Source organism: Danio aesculapii, chromosome 16, assembly GCF_903798145.1.
Source record: "Danio aesculapii chromosome 16, fDanAes4.1, whole genome shotgun sequence".
NCBI lineage: Eukaryota > Metazoa > Chordata > Actinopteri > Cypriniformes > Danionidae > Danio > Danio aesculapii.
Genome location: NC_079450.1, coordinates 49,038,503 through 49,056,545, shown reverse-complemented (window position 1 = coordinate 49,056,545; position 18,043 = coordinate 49,038,503). Strand labels below are relative to the sequence as shown.

Here is an 18,043-nt window from a genome sequence, read left to right as displayed (position 1 = left end):
GATAAATAATGTGTAAATCTGCCGATTTATATGGTAGCCGATTAATTCTTGGCCTACACACATCCCCACTAGTCCATATAGATTTTTTACACTACTAATAGTATTAGCAAATAAGTAAAGTTCAGTCATTGATGGTGAGAATTGATGGTGATTTTCCTGTATAACGCATTCTTTAAGATTAGAGACACAAACTGTATCTCAAGCCAGTACGATTTCTACCTCCCCCAGCACCACTTGTCTACAAATCTTATGGGACATGATTGTAATTAATAAAACTTCACAATAATCCAAGAAAGGAGGCAGGAACCGCTAAACATTTTAAAAACTTAGTTCACCCCAAAAAAATTACAAACAAAATTACAGTTTCTTACAACACTTTCAAATAGCATGGAAAACAACAGAAATGTTTCAAGGGGACCCTAAAACGTGACGGACCCGGCTATTTAGGGTTTGGTTATTTAGGCTAATAAAACCCAAAAGACAAGGGAATCAGCATGTTAAATTAAACAAACAAACAGCTGACCTTTTAAAGATCACCTACAACTTCACTGAGCAATAGGCTGTGTCTGAAATTGCATATTTCCATACTATCTAGTATGCTAAAAACAGTATAGCTGCGTCTCAAATGGCACACTATACACTCATGCACTATGTACTTATGTACTTACACACTTAACAGCAGAGGTGTAGTCCTTGCTATACTATATATTGTATACTCAGTATGCCTACTTTTTTTCCACGAGCTGTTTGGGAATTACTACTTCTGAGGATACTCTCGGTGTACTCACTTGTTTTGGTGATTAGACTTCCCTAATTTTTGTCTATTGAGTCTTTGAGTTTTTCGAAGATCACAACAAATCAGCTGAATGAAGTCTCGCTGAAACGTTTAAGTAAAATTATAAAACAGCATGGGCATCTCTTTAGCCCTCCTATATTTCCATTCAGCCCCCTTAACACCTTTGCGATTACCTGTAAACTGCTAAATGATCGCCTCAGTCCCCTTTAAATTTGATATAAAAACGGCAGCAGAATCCCGCTCGTTTTTTAGTTAGTCAGCAAACCACAGCTGTGCATATATATATATATATATATATATATATATATATATATATAAATCAAGATACATTGACTTTCGTCGTTTCTTTGCCTACTTTTAAAATTTGGATTGGGTGGGTAATAGTACACCACCTATTTTTTTAGGACTACACCACTGCTCAACAGCATATGTAGTGTCGTCCCAAATGGAACACTAATGTTTTTTTACTAAGCAGAAATTCAAACCGTTTCCCTGATGACGTTTGGCGGTTGCCAAATCATTGAAATAAAGGACCAAACTATCAAATAATACCTGTCATGAGTATAACCGCATTCACCATCAGGAGGCGTTAATCTCTCTCGTAGGAGAATTTTGCCTTCACAATCCAAAATAAGTAAAGTTATGTGGGCCCGATAAATAATCATGTGCACCCGATAACTCCGCCCCTTCCGTTACGTGAGCAAACCTGCGGTTGTTGAGTGCGTAAAGTGTCCATCATTACACACTTCATATTACCGGTGGAATAAGTGCATCATCCCGGTAATTAAAGTGCACTTATTATTTTAGAGTTTTCAATGTGAACGCACTACTTACACTATTTATACTACAAAATGGTGTAGAATAGTGCATAAGTATACGATTTGGGACGCAGCTAGCGTGAGCCGAGTAGTTTGTCTCAATTCATAGAATTCGAAAAACAGTATGCGAGAAGTACCCGGTTGACCTACTACTTCCGGCGAGATTCTGAAGTGCACATACAATGCACGCTACGCTATCCCATGATGCACCACAAAAGAATTCATGGATCGAAGTGAAGCGACGCAACTGACGGGGGTGGGTCGTGTGATCATGACAAAATGGTGGATGTAGTGCATCCCAGTTCCATTCATACTACTTACATTCATATTGTTCACATACATATAGAACATACTTTTCTAATGGTCGAGTAGTACACTTAAATTCAAATGCATGATTTCAGACGCTGCCATAGTCACAGCACAGCAGTGTCCATCATGTTTTATTGTCCCCTTGAAACATTTCCATTGTGTTCTGTCATTTTTGAAAGTGTTTTCGTAATTTGCTGGCGTTGTGGAAAAATGCAGCACGTTTTATTAATTTGTTTGCGTTGTGAGAAAATGCAGCACGTTTTTTTAATGTGTATGCGCTGTGAGGATTTGCAGGACGTGTTCTGTCAAACGGATGATCTTTTCTTAATTTTGTGCTGGTGTTTTTTGTAATTACATGTGTTTTCTTAAATTGCAGCACGTTAAGTTCACTTGGCCACCGAACACCAGACGTGAACCCGAGTGTTTTTACAAGTACAACACCGTCGAAATTGAATTACTGAACAAACTGACCACACCAGAACGGTTGTCCATATGGGGATAGATATTTGAGCAAACGTATATGATTACAAACCATAGACACCGTTAAGTTGCTTTGTATACAGTTGAAGTCAGAATTATTAGCCCCCTTTGATTTTTTCTTCTTTTTAAATATTTCCCAAATGATGTTTAACAGAGCAAGAAAATTTTCACAGTATATCTGATAATATTTTTTCTTCTGGAGAAAGTCTTATTTGTTTTATTTCGGCTAGAATAAAAGCAGTTATAAATTTTTTATGAACTATTTTAAGGTCAAAATAATTGGCCCCTTTAAGGTATATTTTTTTGATGGTCTACAGAACAAACCATCATTATTCAATAACTTGCCTAATTACACTAACCTGCCTAGTTAACCTAATTAACCTAGTTAAGCCTTTAAAAGTCACTTTAAGCTGTGTAGAAGTGTCTTGAAAAATATCAAGTCAAATATTATTTACTGTCATCATGGCAAAGATAAAATAAATCAGTTATTAGAAATGAGTTATTAAAACTATTACGTTTAGAAATGTGTCGAAAAAAATCTTCTCTCCGTTAAACAGAAATTGGAGAAAAAAATTAACTGGGGGCTAATAATTTAGGGGGGCTAATAATTCTGACTTTAACTGTTGTGCACTTAAATAATATTTAATTCGCCGATGATATGTCCATGTAAATATAGTTAGTGTGAAAAGTAACAAAAGTTGGAAAGTTAGTGTGAAAAGGAAAGTTGCTGATGTCATACTGTCCAGTAGCATTCATTTTAACTTGATATTGCTTATGTAAAATAAAGTACTTCTGTAAAATGAGTTGAAAGGACACAGTTCTGAAGTATTGCTTTGGTACAACTTAATTGTGTTATGATCAATCTATTTAAATTTAAAAACAGTTCAGTTAAATTAATGGATGTGTGTTGGGACAACATGAAGGACTTTTTTTTTTATGCTTGGGTACGTTTCACAAAAATGAAGACTGAAGCCTGTATTTCCAATAAGCCTGTGTTGCAAATCTCCATTCATGCAATAGCAGTGGCAGAAGCAACCATGCGTAGCAGAACTTGTCACATAGACTGAATCCATGATCATGGTATGCACAGTGGCTGTGCTATGTTGGGCCCCTTGATTGAAATCGTGTTCCGGACTTCTCTAAACTTCCTATACCTTTAAGCCTCATTGCAACGCCCCTACATAAACATGATCAACTCATGAGCAAAATAACATAACTCCATATCACTCTTAGACTATAGCAGAGGAAAATGGCACCCAAATCAAATAAAAAAGCCCTAATCATTTTAACACTATACCGAACTATATTTGAACTGTTTTTAAATTTTGTAATTTAATAACTGCGTTAAAATATGGCCCACATATAAATATAGTACCCTGACTTTTTCATAATGGTTGTATATTTTAAGTCAAGTCAGTCAAAGTCAGCTTTATTGTCAATTCAACCACATGTACAGGACATACAGAGAATTGGGAATTGTGTTACTCTCAGACCCTAGGTGCCTAACAGATAATATTAATACAAGAAGTAGAATTTTAAAAGTGTGGGCGGAGGGGTGGATTTGGTTGGAGTCCCTGGTCTGTACTATGCATTAGATTTCAGGCAGTCGCTGCGATCAGGTGATTTGGGGGTGTTATAGACTGTACCAAAAAGCTGATAACCGAGGGGGGGGGGGGGGGGGTGCCGATTTTGGAGTGTCTATTTAGGCTAAGTGCAAGTAGCGCACCTCATTGGAATAAGCTACTTGAGTGATTCCCACCCATCACCGTTTGATTGACAGGGACAACATAACTACAGAGCATAACCAATAGCAATGTGAGTGGCGTAGCTCGTAAGGTGCATGGCAACATGTTTTGACGCAATCGATCACGAACCAGGTTCGAATCCAGCATCTGATGAACTCATTCTTCTTTTTTCCCTCACTACATATCAGATATTGCCTACTCTTCATCACGAGGAAGACAAGTAGGAATCATTAATAAGTGTGTGTGTTATAGAAGACTCAGATTCATGAAACTGGATTGGAGAGGTGTTATATCCAAATCATTTGCATTATAAGTTTGTAGAAGTTATACATTAAAAATACCCTTGAATATATATTTTAGTACTGCTTCTGTGAACTTGAACAAGTACTGTATATTAAAATCCATAAATTTTCACTAGTTGTATTAGTATTTTTTTCAAAGTGTGCTTTAAAATAAGTCACATCTAGAAATATGTGTACTGAATATTATTTATTTAAAAATGCAGGCAATACATTATAGATTAATTTTATTTAAAATATATTATATTAATCTTATTTTTTAGTTCAACTATAGGGGCGGCCAGGTAGGGGGCCTACAAGACATTGTGCCCAGGGGCCTCTGAATTCTCACTCCGGGCCTGAATTTCAGTAACAAAATTCAGTATCATGACAAGTCAAAAATAGTTAAAGGATCAGTTCATTAACCGGAGTTTGATAAATGGCATCTAAAACGTGTGTTTGGGAAAGAAAACGTTACCTAACTAGTGCCATTTCCCTTAACATAGCTGAAAATGAGCTCTGATATCCCTTTTTATTTTCACTATCCATTCAGAATGGACCGTCGGGTCACTTGGAAGATGGTGAAATGCTAAATTTGTGTCGCTTTCTCTTAGCTGATAATATATACAGCCAGGTACACAACATTCCTCTGTGACTCAGGCGATACTTCCGGGTTTCTTCCCAGAGCAGCCTCGATTTCACTTTTTAAATGGCGACCGCGTGAAATCAGCCTATACCAGGGTCAGCAGCCATTGACATCCATAGGAGCAAATAATATAATGGAAGTCAATCACTGTTTTTCCCCTGACAAACATTCGTCAGTATACCTTCCTTTGTGTTCAGCAGACAAACTCAAACAGATTTGGAAGGATGTATAAATGATGGCAGGAATAGGCTGAACTGTCCCTTTATTAGAAAAAGCTGATTTCTGAAGCTGCTTTATACAGTGTGTAATGTAAAAACGGAAACTAATATCTGTTGGAGCTATGTCGGTTCTTCGTATCTAACTTGAATTCATTTCTTTTATCCTGGTGTAGGCACACATTGCAAACACGGCGCAGTTTATGACACATGTGGACCTGGCTGCACTAAAAGCTGCAATAACTGGAATGAAATCGGACCCTGTCAGAGGCCCTGCATCGCCGGCTGCCACTGTCCCGCCAGCCTGGTCATGTTTCAGGGCCACTGCATTAAACCAACATCCTGCCCCGGGCGATGACCCACAACACTCGCACAAAAGCAGAGGCATCCAAACACACAGAGGCAAAGACAACCGGACATCTACGACACTCCGAGAGACACAAACTGATCCTCTTACCTCTGTAGTGTCCATGTCAGGACTGCTCGCTCTATGACAGGTCGTGAAAACTTCATCCAAGTGCCTTATCGACCTGTGGAGCAATAAACAGCGTTACGAAATTCCAAACTGGACGTGCATAAACTCTAGTATTATCCGTTTATTGGGTCAGCCAGTATTTAATACGCAATCACTTGAGTGAAAGGGAAACTATTTATGTATTTTGTTGTTTATTTTGTATGCCGGGGACTAAAATGTGACTGTTTTAGCATTCAAGAGAAGCGTACTGTATTTGTCCATGCGAGCATTCATACGTTGATGTGTGTATGTGTTATTATACCTGTAGATTGACCCATTAAGATATTATATATATGACCAGTATAAAGCTTATATATATTAAGGAAAAACATATTTGTCACAGCTCAGGTTCAGAGATTTCTCGTGTGTACATTCAGGACTGGGATTACAGAATGACTTTGCACATATTTCAAAGACGTTAAGCTAAAAAGTCAGCATCATATTACGTAAAATGTGACGGAGTTATTTGGGTACGATGAAAATTGAGTGTAAATTGATAAAACGTTGCGATATTGACCCGAGCTTGAAGTGTGTTGTGTGTTTTTCCAAAGTCCTGCAGTTCGCTCATGATCCTACAAGTGGTATTGTTTGAGCTACATTAAATCTGACTAAACACACACAGCCACAGCCCTGAATGAAAACAACATTCTTTCCAGCACTCTGAAAAGACATCTGACAGAATGAGCGTTATCAATCAATGTAATGGAGGAGTTGACTCATGAAAAACATCTCAGACGTCTGATGTGACTGCAGCTTAACTCAGGATTTAAACACATTAAAGGGGTGGTCCACTACAATGTCCCATTTTAAACTTTAGTTCATTTGTAATGTAGCTGTGTGAACATCTCTGAATGTAAGATGCTCAAAGTTCAATGCAAAAGGAGACATTGGCTTTTACAGAGTTAGCTTAGCTAAGCCTACAGCAAACAAAGTTTGGAGACTACAAAAAAATACATCCGGGTTAGTGAGATCAAAAACCCTTCAGGTTACGCGCATACACCATACGCAGCAAAGGGGATCGGCCAGATGCGCTTTAATGTTATAGCAGAGAAAGCTAAAATGCTGTCCAAACTCTGCTATTTCCACAGAGCTTCTTCTGTTTCTGTATTTGGGCTTCCAAAGGCCATGACACAGAGAAGTGCTTACAATTAAATTTTAATTATGTTCCAGACAATTATATAAAGATATAGCTCTAGCATTTGACAAAGGACAGCTTCAGAATCTCTCCCAGTTCAGTGCTGGATTCGGCTAAAAACTCCCCAAAGAAGGAGCAGCTCTAACCATAATAAAGCTGTGGATTGTGAGCCACAACCTGTGAGTATTCTTATTTGTTAAACCTGATCTATTACATGTATAGTGTCTAGCGTTAACCGTATGTTGTAGCAAGGACGTAAACAAGGATGTAAACGACAGGAAATGCGATTTGGCAGCACAGTGTCTCTCTATGCGGCCACTTTCTATGCGTTCTACATCTCAAATAATGAACTCGCAAAAGATATGTGAACATTTCATATTACTTACACATGCTTATAACTCGGATGTATGTGAAAGACACTTGTCAGATTTTATTTTAGAAAGCAGGCGTGAGGTTCAGCTGTGTCCTCTTCATTTTCTGTCTGATTCAGGCTCAAACAGATACTGCTAACAGCTACTCTGACTAACAGAATTTACATAATGGCAAAGTGCGTACTAGTACAGGCGTGATGCTTCCTAGTGATGTGGATCTGATCCACTAATCACAGCACATTATGTTAGCTGACCAATCAGAGCCTCTTGAGGGCGGGCCTTTCCATCATATCAATATGGATCACAATCTCTGAGGAATATTTCCAGTACCTTGTTGAATCTATGCTGCAAAAGATTAAGTCAGTTCTAAAGGAAAAAGGGGTCCAACCTGGTACTAGTAAGATGTACCTAATAAAGTGACCAGTAAGTGTATTTAGTATGGTAAAACTTTCTCCCTCTAATGATCACACCTGGAAGAACCGGAAGCGGTGATCTGTGGCATAATAAAAGCTCTGCTGCATTCATGCCACTTCACAGTCATCTCCCATCAGCCTTTCTCTCGTTTCACTTCAACAGCCTCACTCTGTTTTTATACTACAATGGTAATAAGTATTGAATACTTTAGCTTTGAGTTGAGTCCCATAGGATGTGATGAAGACCACAACTGCCATGATACCATTTTGTTGTGAATATGCACCCTCTAAAATATCACAGTGTGCCTTTAATAATTCAAATCTGAAAACTCGACCTGCCCAAACTCACCATAAAATAACAGTGAACAATATTGCTTTTGTGTAGCAATGTATTATTCTTGATCAATGTTGAATTGAACCAATGATAAAATTCAACATACAAAATTTCAGTTGAATGTGTATGCAAACACACACACAATTACACCTTTTTTATTCAAAAAGTACCACTAAAGAAAGGGAATGCTCACACACCTCCATATTCAGTAGCCCTCAGTTTATGTCCAGCTATATGGGTCATTATTTGATCGTACTGTCTTGGCTTACAAACATCACTTGTGCAGAAAGAGCATGTGAATAAAGTAGCATCTGCATGCCAGCTGTTTGGTCGAGGCTCTTGACCCTTCTTCTTAACTGTGACATGCTGAATGGACAAGAAAATACAATCTATTACCCTCAAGAGAAAATGCCAGGTTCATTTTAATATAAGTTTAAATTCAGACTGACCTCTTGAGGACCCTGCATGGATATTTGCTTTCTCTCCATCTCTGCTAATTCTAGTTGATGAGGTTCATGTTGCTGTGAATCAAGTTCTTGCAGATGAGATGGTTCTTGTAGTGTGGGACTTACTGCTTGTGGGTCTGGACTGCAAGTAGCTGTAGGATGAGTGCTGGAAAGATGCTTTTTTAGATCCTCTTTAAGGCAGTAAGACTTAGGACACTGGATGCAGAGAAAATGTCTGGACTTTTTACCACAGCCTAGCTTACAGCTGTATATAACCTGATCTGAAACAGGGAATTAAGCACAGCATTAAGTATAAATAACAAACATGCATTCACATTTAGTTCATAACATATGTTAAAAGGTTAGGAAAATTCTGTAATTACTCACCCTCATGTTATTTCAAAAGACTTAGTTTGTCTTTGGAACAAAAAATTAAGATACTTTCGATGAAATCTGAGTGCTCCCTCATCCTCTATAGACGAATTACCAACCTACGTCACACGGGTTCCCGGTTGCAAAAAGAGACCGGTCGCAATAGCAAACGTTGTGTTGTGCAGTAGGATGTCAAATTCGATTTTACCGTACACCACAATGCTTTTAATGCCAACTTCAGACGTCTTTGGCTAAAAGGGAGCTGAATGTAGTGAGGACCTAATTATAAATGCTGGACTCTGCAGTTCTCAATTCATATCAGGTAAGTTCACGCTATGTAATGATTTCAACAAAAACAGTTACATTTGGTTAATTAAACTGCCAACACTGGATGCTTATAATAAAATGTGAAAGTGTAAGTTCACATACCCTGCCGTACGGGTGTAGTTCGCTGTCAGAATGCAGTTGTTTTGCTTGTTGATGATTACCCAGGCCTTGTATAGCTTCGTCTTCTTTCCTTGTCTTTGGCTAGGCAGAACCTCTGTTTTTAGCACTACATAGTTTTGAATCTGGTAATCATGGAACAATATTTCTTGCACATGACCACACAGAACAAAATTGTTGGCATCCAAACCTTGTAGGCCTTTAACTTCTCTCTTGTAAAATCACTTGGGGTTTCAATGAGATAGTTGTATGTTTGGGGCTGGATGCTTGGCCATTTCGTCTTATCCAATATCCACTGGGAGCGTGCTATCGCAGATGGACCTGTTAGACAAACGCCGCTCACTTTAACGTAAATTTTGCCGAATCACTGTGCTTATCACTGGGTGACAAGCTGTTATAATACACTGAAAGCATTATGTAAATAATATATATGATATATATTCAATATAACTTATTTCTAAGACAACAACAAACTCTGTACTGCATCGGATGTCATTCCCTCGCTGTAAATGCTAGCGCTCCCATTTTTTTCTGCAACCTTGCTGCGCGCGCATTCTGATTCATACACACACACACACACACACATATACATATATATATATATATATATATATATATATATATATATATATATATATATATATATACACATATACACATATATATACACATATATATACATATATCAGAGATAGCGGATTTTTTTCAGCAGTGATGCAAAAATCTGAAGGTGATCCATCAATTTGACAGATTATGCTGAGGGCGATCTAATGTGTAGATAACTGTAATTTCCACTCCTGTCCAGCTGATGGCGACTGCCCTTATTAATTAGCAATTGTCTTGTTTTGTCTCCTCTTTGTCACCGCTGCATACGGTTGTTGCAAAAATGTCACGGCAGCTGAGTGTGAGAAGTTTCTTTAAATGGCCAAATAGTGATATTATTATTAAGGGTGAAAAAAGAGGAAGTGATGCAGTGGACGATGAAGAACAAACAGACAAAAATCCTCACTGACAGCGCGTTTGTGAGCACTACAGATATCTCCAATAATATCCAGCTTATTGGGTTCCAAGACAGGTGTCTGTTTTACGACCCGGACAGTTTTTCGCCCCTGTTGTTCCTATTGCGTCCAGTAGGGGGATGAAATATACATGGCCAAATAATACATTTGATAACTCTAACTTAGTAATTTCGAATTTAAAACTTTCCTTATAATTAATAATTTTGTTGTTTGAAATTATTTAATTGGTGTTGCAGTATTATAAGCTTTACCACAGAACTAATAAATGACCTTATACACACTTTTCAACAACTCATATTCCAACAGCTTTGATTTATTCCATTATTTTTTGCTGAGTATTATCAAAAACAAACCTTGTATTATCATGTGAACAACATACAGTGAATATAAATATTTTCTCCAGTAAATGTTATAACAAATAAATAACAAGTGTAATATATCCAGATGCATCACAATAATGTATCTACTAGCTAACAATGCTTATGTATATTATACTGTATACTATACACCTGTTTTATCTGCCTCTGAGCTAACTTACTTGAACTGTCTCTATCAAATGTCCAGTCTGCATCATTCTCATGGTCAATAAAACCCATCTCATCCTCACTTTCATCTGCAGGAAGAGCCAATTCTGTCATTTTCTCGTTTCTCTTACCATAGAACATGGTGGTGCTCGCTAATACACTGTTCCCTGTATTCATATCTATTCAAAAGTAGTTTTGCCATTAAATCTAGATTTTATCCATAATGCAAATGCCATTAACATACTACTAATCAACATTATATTACTAGCATTCATGTTGTTATTGTTACAAATTAAAAGTTCACAGCTTACCTTGTAAGCTAGCTAACCCATTGCAATATTGCGCGTTTCACTATTGCACAGTGTTGCCATTTGGTAACACATACATTTGATCGATTTACAAGAAATTAATTTGATTTAAAAAAAAAAATTGTTGTGAATATGTCATCATAACTTACTGGAGGTGATGTTTCAGATTTTTTTGTGGATCTGACATCATTTGATCCTTTGTTTTATTGACATTTACATTTGCATTTAGCAACTACTCAAAATAAACGGCAGCAAAGAGCGGTAAGTACGTTCACACCGAAAGCGGCGAGAGTGTCAAAGTAGGCGGAAGTCATTCATTTTCTATGAGAGCCGGCGGCGAAGAGCAGCGCGGCGCGTCTTCGGCGGTGTGGACGTCGAGGAGAGTTGAAATCAAGTCAACTTTGTGGTGATGAGCTATTACGTGGTTTGGCGGCAAGCAATCACAATGAAGAAGTACACCAATTGAGAGGAGTTTAGATAACACACACATTGGTTCCGACCACAGTTGTTCCCAAGGATTTGATTCTTGCGGTCGCCGGATTTCCAATTATTTACAATGTTTTTTTAAAGGAACATGCATTAAATAAGTTGCTGGTGAGTTACTGATGTGCATTAATGTTATATATCAGAATCAGAATCAGAAAGAGCTTTATTGCCAGGTATGTTCACACATTCTAGGAATTTGTTTTCGTGACAGAGCTTCTACAGTGCAACAGGATTACAGAGACAGGACAAAAAACAGATAATAAATATATAAAAAAAAAATAGAAGTAAGTAGTGAGTGCAAATATACAGATTGACAAGTGTATGTACGTGTTTATTACTATATACAACGTTAAATGTGCAGCTGTTATGTGCAAATTGGCATGTAAAGTGTGTTGTTAAATAAGTGTATATGTGTATAAAAGTGTATGGCAAGTAGTGATGTTGGTTTCGCAATTATTATCATCAAGTGTTCATGAGATGGATTGCCTGAGGGAAGAAACTGTTTCTGTGTCGGGCTGTTCTGGTGCGCAGTGCTCTGTAGCGTCGACCAGAAGGTAAAAGTTCAAAGAGGCAGTGTGCTGGGTGTGAGGGGTCCAGAGTGATTTTGGCAGCCCTTCTGCTCGCTCTGGATAAGTACAGTTCTTGGGGAGTTCGAAGGGTTGTACCAGTGATTCGCTCAGCAGTCCGAACTATTCGACGTAGTCTTTGGAGATCGTATTTAGTAGCTGAGCTAAACCAGACAGTTATTGATGTGCAGATGACTGATTCAGTGATGGAGGTGTAGAACTGTTTCAGCAGCTCCTTTGGGAGGTTAAACTTCCTCAGCTGACGAAGAAAGTACAGCCTCTGTTGAGCTTTTTTGACAATGGAGTCAATGTGAGTGTCCCACTTCAGGTCCTGAGAGATGGTGGTGCCCAGGAACCTGAATGACTCCACTGCTGCCACAATGCTGTCCATGATGCTCAGTGGGGGGAGAGCAGGAGGGTTTCTCCTGAAGTCCACTATCATCTCCACTGTTTTGAGTGTGTTGAGCTCCAGGTTGTTGTGGCTACACCAGACAGCCAACTCCTTAACCTCCTGTCTGTAAGCAGACTCGTCACCGTCCTGAATGAAGCCGATAAGTGTGGTGTCGTCTGCAAACTTCAAGAGCTTGACAGAGGAGTCTTTTGATGTGCAGTCATTCGTGTACAGGGAGAAGAGCAGTGGGGAGAGGACACACCCCTGGGGGGCGCCAGTGCTGATTGTGCGGATGCTAGATGAGAATTTTCCCAGCTTCACCAGCTGCTGCCTGTCCGTTAGGAAGCTGTTGATCCACTGACAGACAGAGGTGGGCACAGAGAGCTGAGTTAATTTGGGCAGGAGAAGTTTTGGGATGATAGTGTTAAACGCCGAGCTGAAGTCAACAAACAAGATCCTCACATAGGTCCCTGGTCTGTCTAGGTGTTGCAGAGCATAATGCAGTCCCATATTTACTGCATCATCCACAGACCTGTTTGCTCTGTAGGCAAACTGAAGAGAGTCCAGTGAGGGTTCAGTGATGTCCTTCAGGTGGGTCAGCATCAGTTTTTCAAAGGACTTCATGACCACAGATGTTAGTGCCACCGGTCTGTAGTCATTAGTCATATATACTACAGTCTGTAGTATATATTTATCTTTAAAATCGCGGGAATCTCATGCGACAGTTCAAAACAGTATTGCTGCTTCAGGATATTTCAGACATATGGACACACATTGGATAATTAAGTGGAGCAAAGCCACACCATACGCAACTTGATCTTCCATTGTTAAATAATTTGATAAGAAGTGCACAACATTTTCACGCTAGATAGCATGTTTTATGCAGGAATGTAACTGATATTCTGCAACGGCTCCTTTAAATACGAGACCAACGTAGCGAATTTTGACGCTCTCACTGCCGGAGCTGAAGGCATACAGCGTTGTCGCCAGAGTGACCTTGGATGCTCTCACTGCTTTCGGTGTGAACGCACAGAGTGAGCAAGAGGCGACACTCAATAGAACGTTCCATTGCAACAGCAGCGCCCAGCAACAGCCCCGGATTCCGCCATTTTGGAGTGAAAGCGATCGGCTGTTCATTGGATTTTATTGCTGTCGCGATAACAAGCAGCTGCTTTGTTTTTATTTATTTAAAAAGCGCAATAATACTGAGATACAAACTGAAAGACGACAATACAACACTTACGATCACAATCATCAGCACTTTTAATAGTTTATTTTACAGACTTATAATATGCTGTTGTTCTATTGGAGTTTTCATTCCAAAATGGCCGCCGCGCCATCTAGTGGCTGTTTACCAAATTGCACTAGAGTGTCGCCTCTTGGTTTTTCTATGCTCTTTGATGCCAGTCTGTCAGAAATTGCGCTACAGAAAAACACAGCATGTCATGTGACTGAACCAAAGCACATCATTGGCTTCTCTGAGGTCTTCTCTTTCCAACAAAAAAGAATAATGTTGGTCTTAAAGAAACAGTGGCAGGGAAATTAACATAAGTATCATGTTGCCATATGGTGCAGTAGAGGGTTGAATGTCCGTGTACTTATTCCCCATTCAACCAAAATGTGCCCTCAACATGACCAAAACAATTTGAAAGATTCTTTTAAAACGCTACTTATCACTGTGTGATGTGCTATGTGCTAAAACGGCATTAACCTCTATCACTCAATTCAGAACTTGTAAAAAGCACAATTTTGATTAAGGGTTGAATAAGAAAGAAATTACGAAACTGTCTCATTGGCCTTTCATGTGTATCTCAAATAGTTTGCTTGCTTGAAGGGCTGATGTTCACAGGCAGGTCACAACTAGCACTGCGACTATGGAAAAGAACCAAATGAGGCCCTTGGAGATAATCATCCATGGGTGTTTGCAAATCATTATCTCAACCTGATTTTTTTATGTAGAGCTTAACATGTAATGAAGGAAAAATAGATGTGTATGTGCTGCAAATAACACAAAATGGATGTCTAATGTGCCATAACACTAATTTATCTCCACCTGATGACATACTTTTCTTATTATTAATAATTATGGCTCATATAACGATTTAAAGTGGTTCAGTTAAGTTGATATTTTAGTTATATATGTTTGATTAAATCTGATTTTTAATAAATGACCTTTTGTGTGTGAAATGTACAAACATTTCTGCCTATTTCGTGTGAATACCACGTTTATAAATAAGACCCCTGGTTACTGTGGTTTATGTTTATGATTAACTCATTCAAAAGACTGTAGCCATTAACATGTTAAACCCAAAAAGGGATAGTTAGTATACCCAAAAATAAAAATGTCTGTCGTCCTTTTATTAACCATGCGTTGACAAACCTGTTTGAGTTGCTTTCTTGAAATATCTGTTCTTGAAGTTCTGTTGAACACAAGATATTTAAAAAAAATGTAGAAAACCGGTAAGCCTGGCTTCTATTTGTTTTTCCTATTATTGATGTTAATGGTTACCGGTTTTCAACATTCTTCAAAATGTCTTCTTTTGTGTTTAACAGAGAAGCAAAACTTTTAAGTTTGAAACCACAAGAGTAAACAAAGTAAATTTTATCTTTGGGTGAACTACCCCTAGGCGGCACAGTGGTCAACACTGTCGCCTCACAGCAAGAAGGTCACTGTTTCGAGTTTCAGCTAAACCAGTTGTCATTTCTGAGTTTGCATGTTCTCCCTGTGTTCTCATGGGTTTTCTCTGGGCGCTCAGGTCCTCCACAGTCCAAAGACATGCACTATAAGTAAATTGGTGCCATAATGTATGAGTCTGTGTGAATGACAGAGTGTGTGGGTGTTTCCCAGTACTGGATTGCAGCTAGAAGGCATAAAACATAAAACATATGCTGAAACAGTTGGCGGTTCATTACGCTGTGGTGACCCCTGATAAATAAGGGACTGAGCCAAAAGAAAATGAACCACCTTTTAACCTTACTAGCATCCTTGAATTTACAGGCAAAATATTCTAAATTCAGGCAGATGTCAAAATGTGAAAGCTTTTTAAATATGTACTATACAAAAGTGGTGTAAAGTATTTGAGTAAATGTAATTATTTACTGTACTTGTCTTTTTTTGTCTACTTTCTACTGTCAAAGATAACTTTTGATCTCTACTTGACAATTTGAGTGTTTTGTACACATGAAATTACTTCGTCTTCTGCAGCAGATAAAGGAATAGTTCACCTAAAAATTTAAACCTGCTTTACTTTTACTTTCCCTCAAGTGATTCCAAATCTTTATTGTTTACTTTATCGAACACAAAATAAGATATTTTGAGGAAAGCAAAACCGGTAACCATTGACATCCATATATATATATATATATATATATATATATATATATATATATATATATATATATATATATATATATATATATATATATATATAGGGGAGCGCTGGGCACAAAGTAACGCAGGGTTAAATGAGTTTTTAGGTATTTGCTCAGGGTTAACCATGGCATGCTTCTGAGGTTTTCATCAGTGTCAGCAGACGTCTTCCTGCCAATTATTGAAACATTTTGGCGAAATTTGGATGAGAAACACAGGAGAAACAGTTTTTGCAGCATAGAATAATTTTTTATTACTCAATATTTTTTATTTTTAAAAAAATCTGTGAAAGTTTGTTAGTAAAATCTTATACTGTTGTGATCACCGTTTTCTAGGCTAAAAGATGAAACCATTTTGAAAGATGTAAAAAAAACACACAGTGACTGCTAGGCAGTTTTGAGGAAAACATGACACAGCAGGGTTAGTTGTAACAGGGTGTTACAATTAAGACAAACACTGTTGGACACCTATTAAACCAACAAAATATTTTTTGAATTTTGAGTGTAATGAGAACTGTAAATGTTTTTAATAGAAAATATTGTTTTAATAGAAATACAATTATTTTATTGCTAATAATGCAAATAGATTAAAATGTGTTTCTCCAATAAACAAATAAATACATAAACATGCTGTGCTATGTAGAATAAAAAAAAAAAAAAGAAATGAGCCAGTTACTGAGGAAATATAGCTATTCAAAGTAACCTGAATTTAAATTAATTGTGTAAAATCTGCCTTTGCATGCATGTTACAACTAACCCTCTGTTACAACTTGCCCAGCAGGTGGGGTAAATAGTGACATTTGTACTCCTGGCACTTTTGGCAATACTGCACAGAAACCATAGGTCCGGCGATCATAATTCCAGTGCTCATTTGTAAGAGAGGCTTATGTGTTATTGGTAAAATGGTTTGTCTAACCCTATTACTTTGTTCATTATTTGACTAAAACCCAAAAGTGTTACTTTGTGCCCCCCTCTCCCCTATATATATATATATATATATATATATATATATATATATATATATATATATATATATATATATATATATATATATATGGAGAGAGAGAGAGAGAGAGAGACAGCTCTTACCGTTATCCAGCTTTCTTCAAAACAAAGGTTTGAAAAAGGATAAAATGATGACGGGATTTTGACTTTTGGGTGAACTATCTCTTTAATGTCTGCCACAGAAAAACAAACAATAGCGCCATCTATATATCGTTGCACGTATATTTTGTCCTTACCAAAACCTGCTAATAAGACTATACACTACACACTGTACGCGTGCTGTCACTGGGGTGGTACCTTTTCAAAAGATGCTAATTTGTACATAAAAGGTCCATATTAATACCTCAATGCAACATATTAGTACCTAGAAAGTACAAAAGTGTTCCTCTTAAATTTTTAGGTACTAATATATACTTTTGAGGTACCCTGTAAGTACAAATGTGTAACTTTTGAAAAGGTACCACCTCAGTGACAGCTTGCGTTCCTATTTCTGAGAGTGTACAGTGGTGAAAAAGTAACTAGGCTGTATTTAATGGCTGTAGAACATACAGTCTCACTGCAGTCATAATGAAATCAGTCTCTAAATAAATAATAAATAGGATTTCATATTTCTGATAGTACAAACATCACCCATGAAAGGAAGGATACGTCTTTATTACTAATTTTAACACCAAGTTATAGTTAATTGATTAATCGTCTCCTACCATTTATAAGAGCTGCATGATACTGAAAAAAATATGCAAAATTGTTGAGTATTTCAATAAACACTTCCCTAAGATGCTATTTTCATTCATTCATTTTCCTTCGGCCACAGCGGAATGAATCGCCAACTTACTCAGCATGTTTTACACAGCGGATGCCCTTCCAGATGCAACCCAGTACTGGGAAAAACCAATACACTCACATTCACACGCATACACCACAGCCAATTTAGTTTATTCAATTCACCTACAGCGCATGTCATTGGACTGTGAAAAAACTAGAGCGCCCGGAGGAAACCCACGCCAACACGTGTAGAACATGCAAACTCCACACAGAAATGCCATCTGACCCAGCCGG

The 18,043-nt window shown here is 37.8% G+C and overlaps 1 protein-coding gene across 1 annotated transcript in view; it reads left to right on the top strand.

Moving 5' to 3' along the window:
* The window catches only part of bmper (BMP binding endothelial regulator), a 44,345-nt gene extending 38,023 nt beyond the window's left edge, over window positions 1-6,322 (top strand). The window contains exon 14 of the mRNA XM_056475792.1: window positions 5,464-6,322. Coding sequence (XP_056331767.1) covers window positions 5,464-5,645 — 182 coding nt within the window. The 3' untranslated portion in view covers window positions 5,646-6,322. The remainder of the gene's footprint in view (window positions 1-5,463) is intronic.
* The last annotated feature ends 11,721 nt before the right edge of the window (window positions 6,323-18,043 follow it).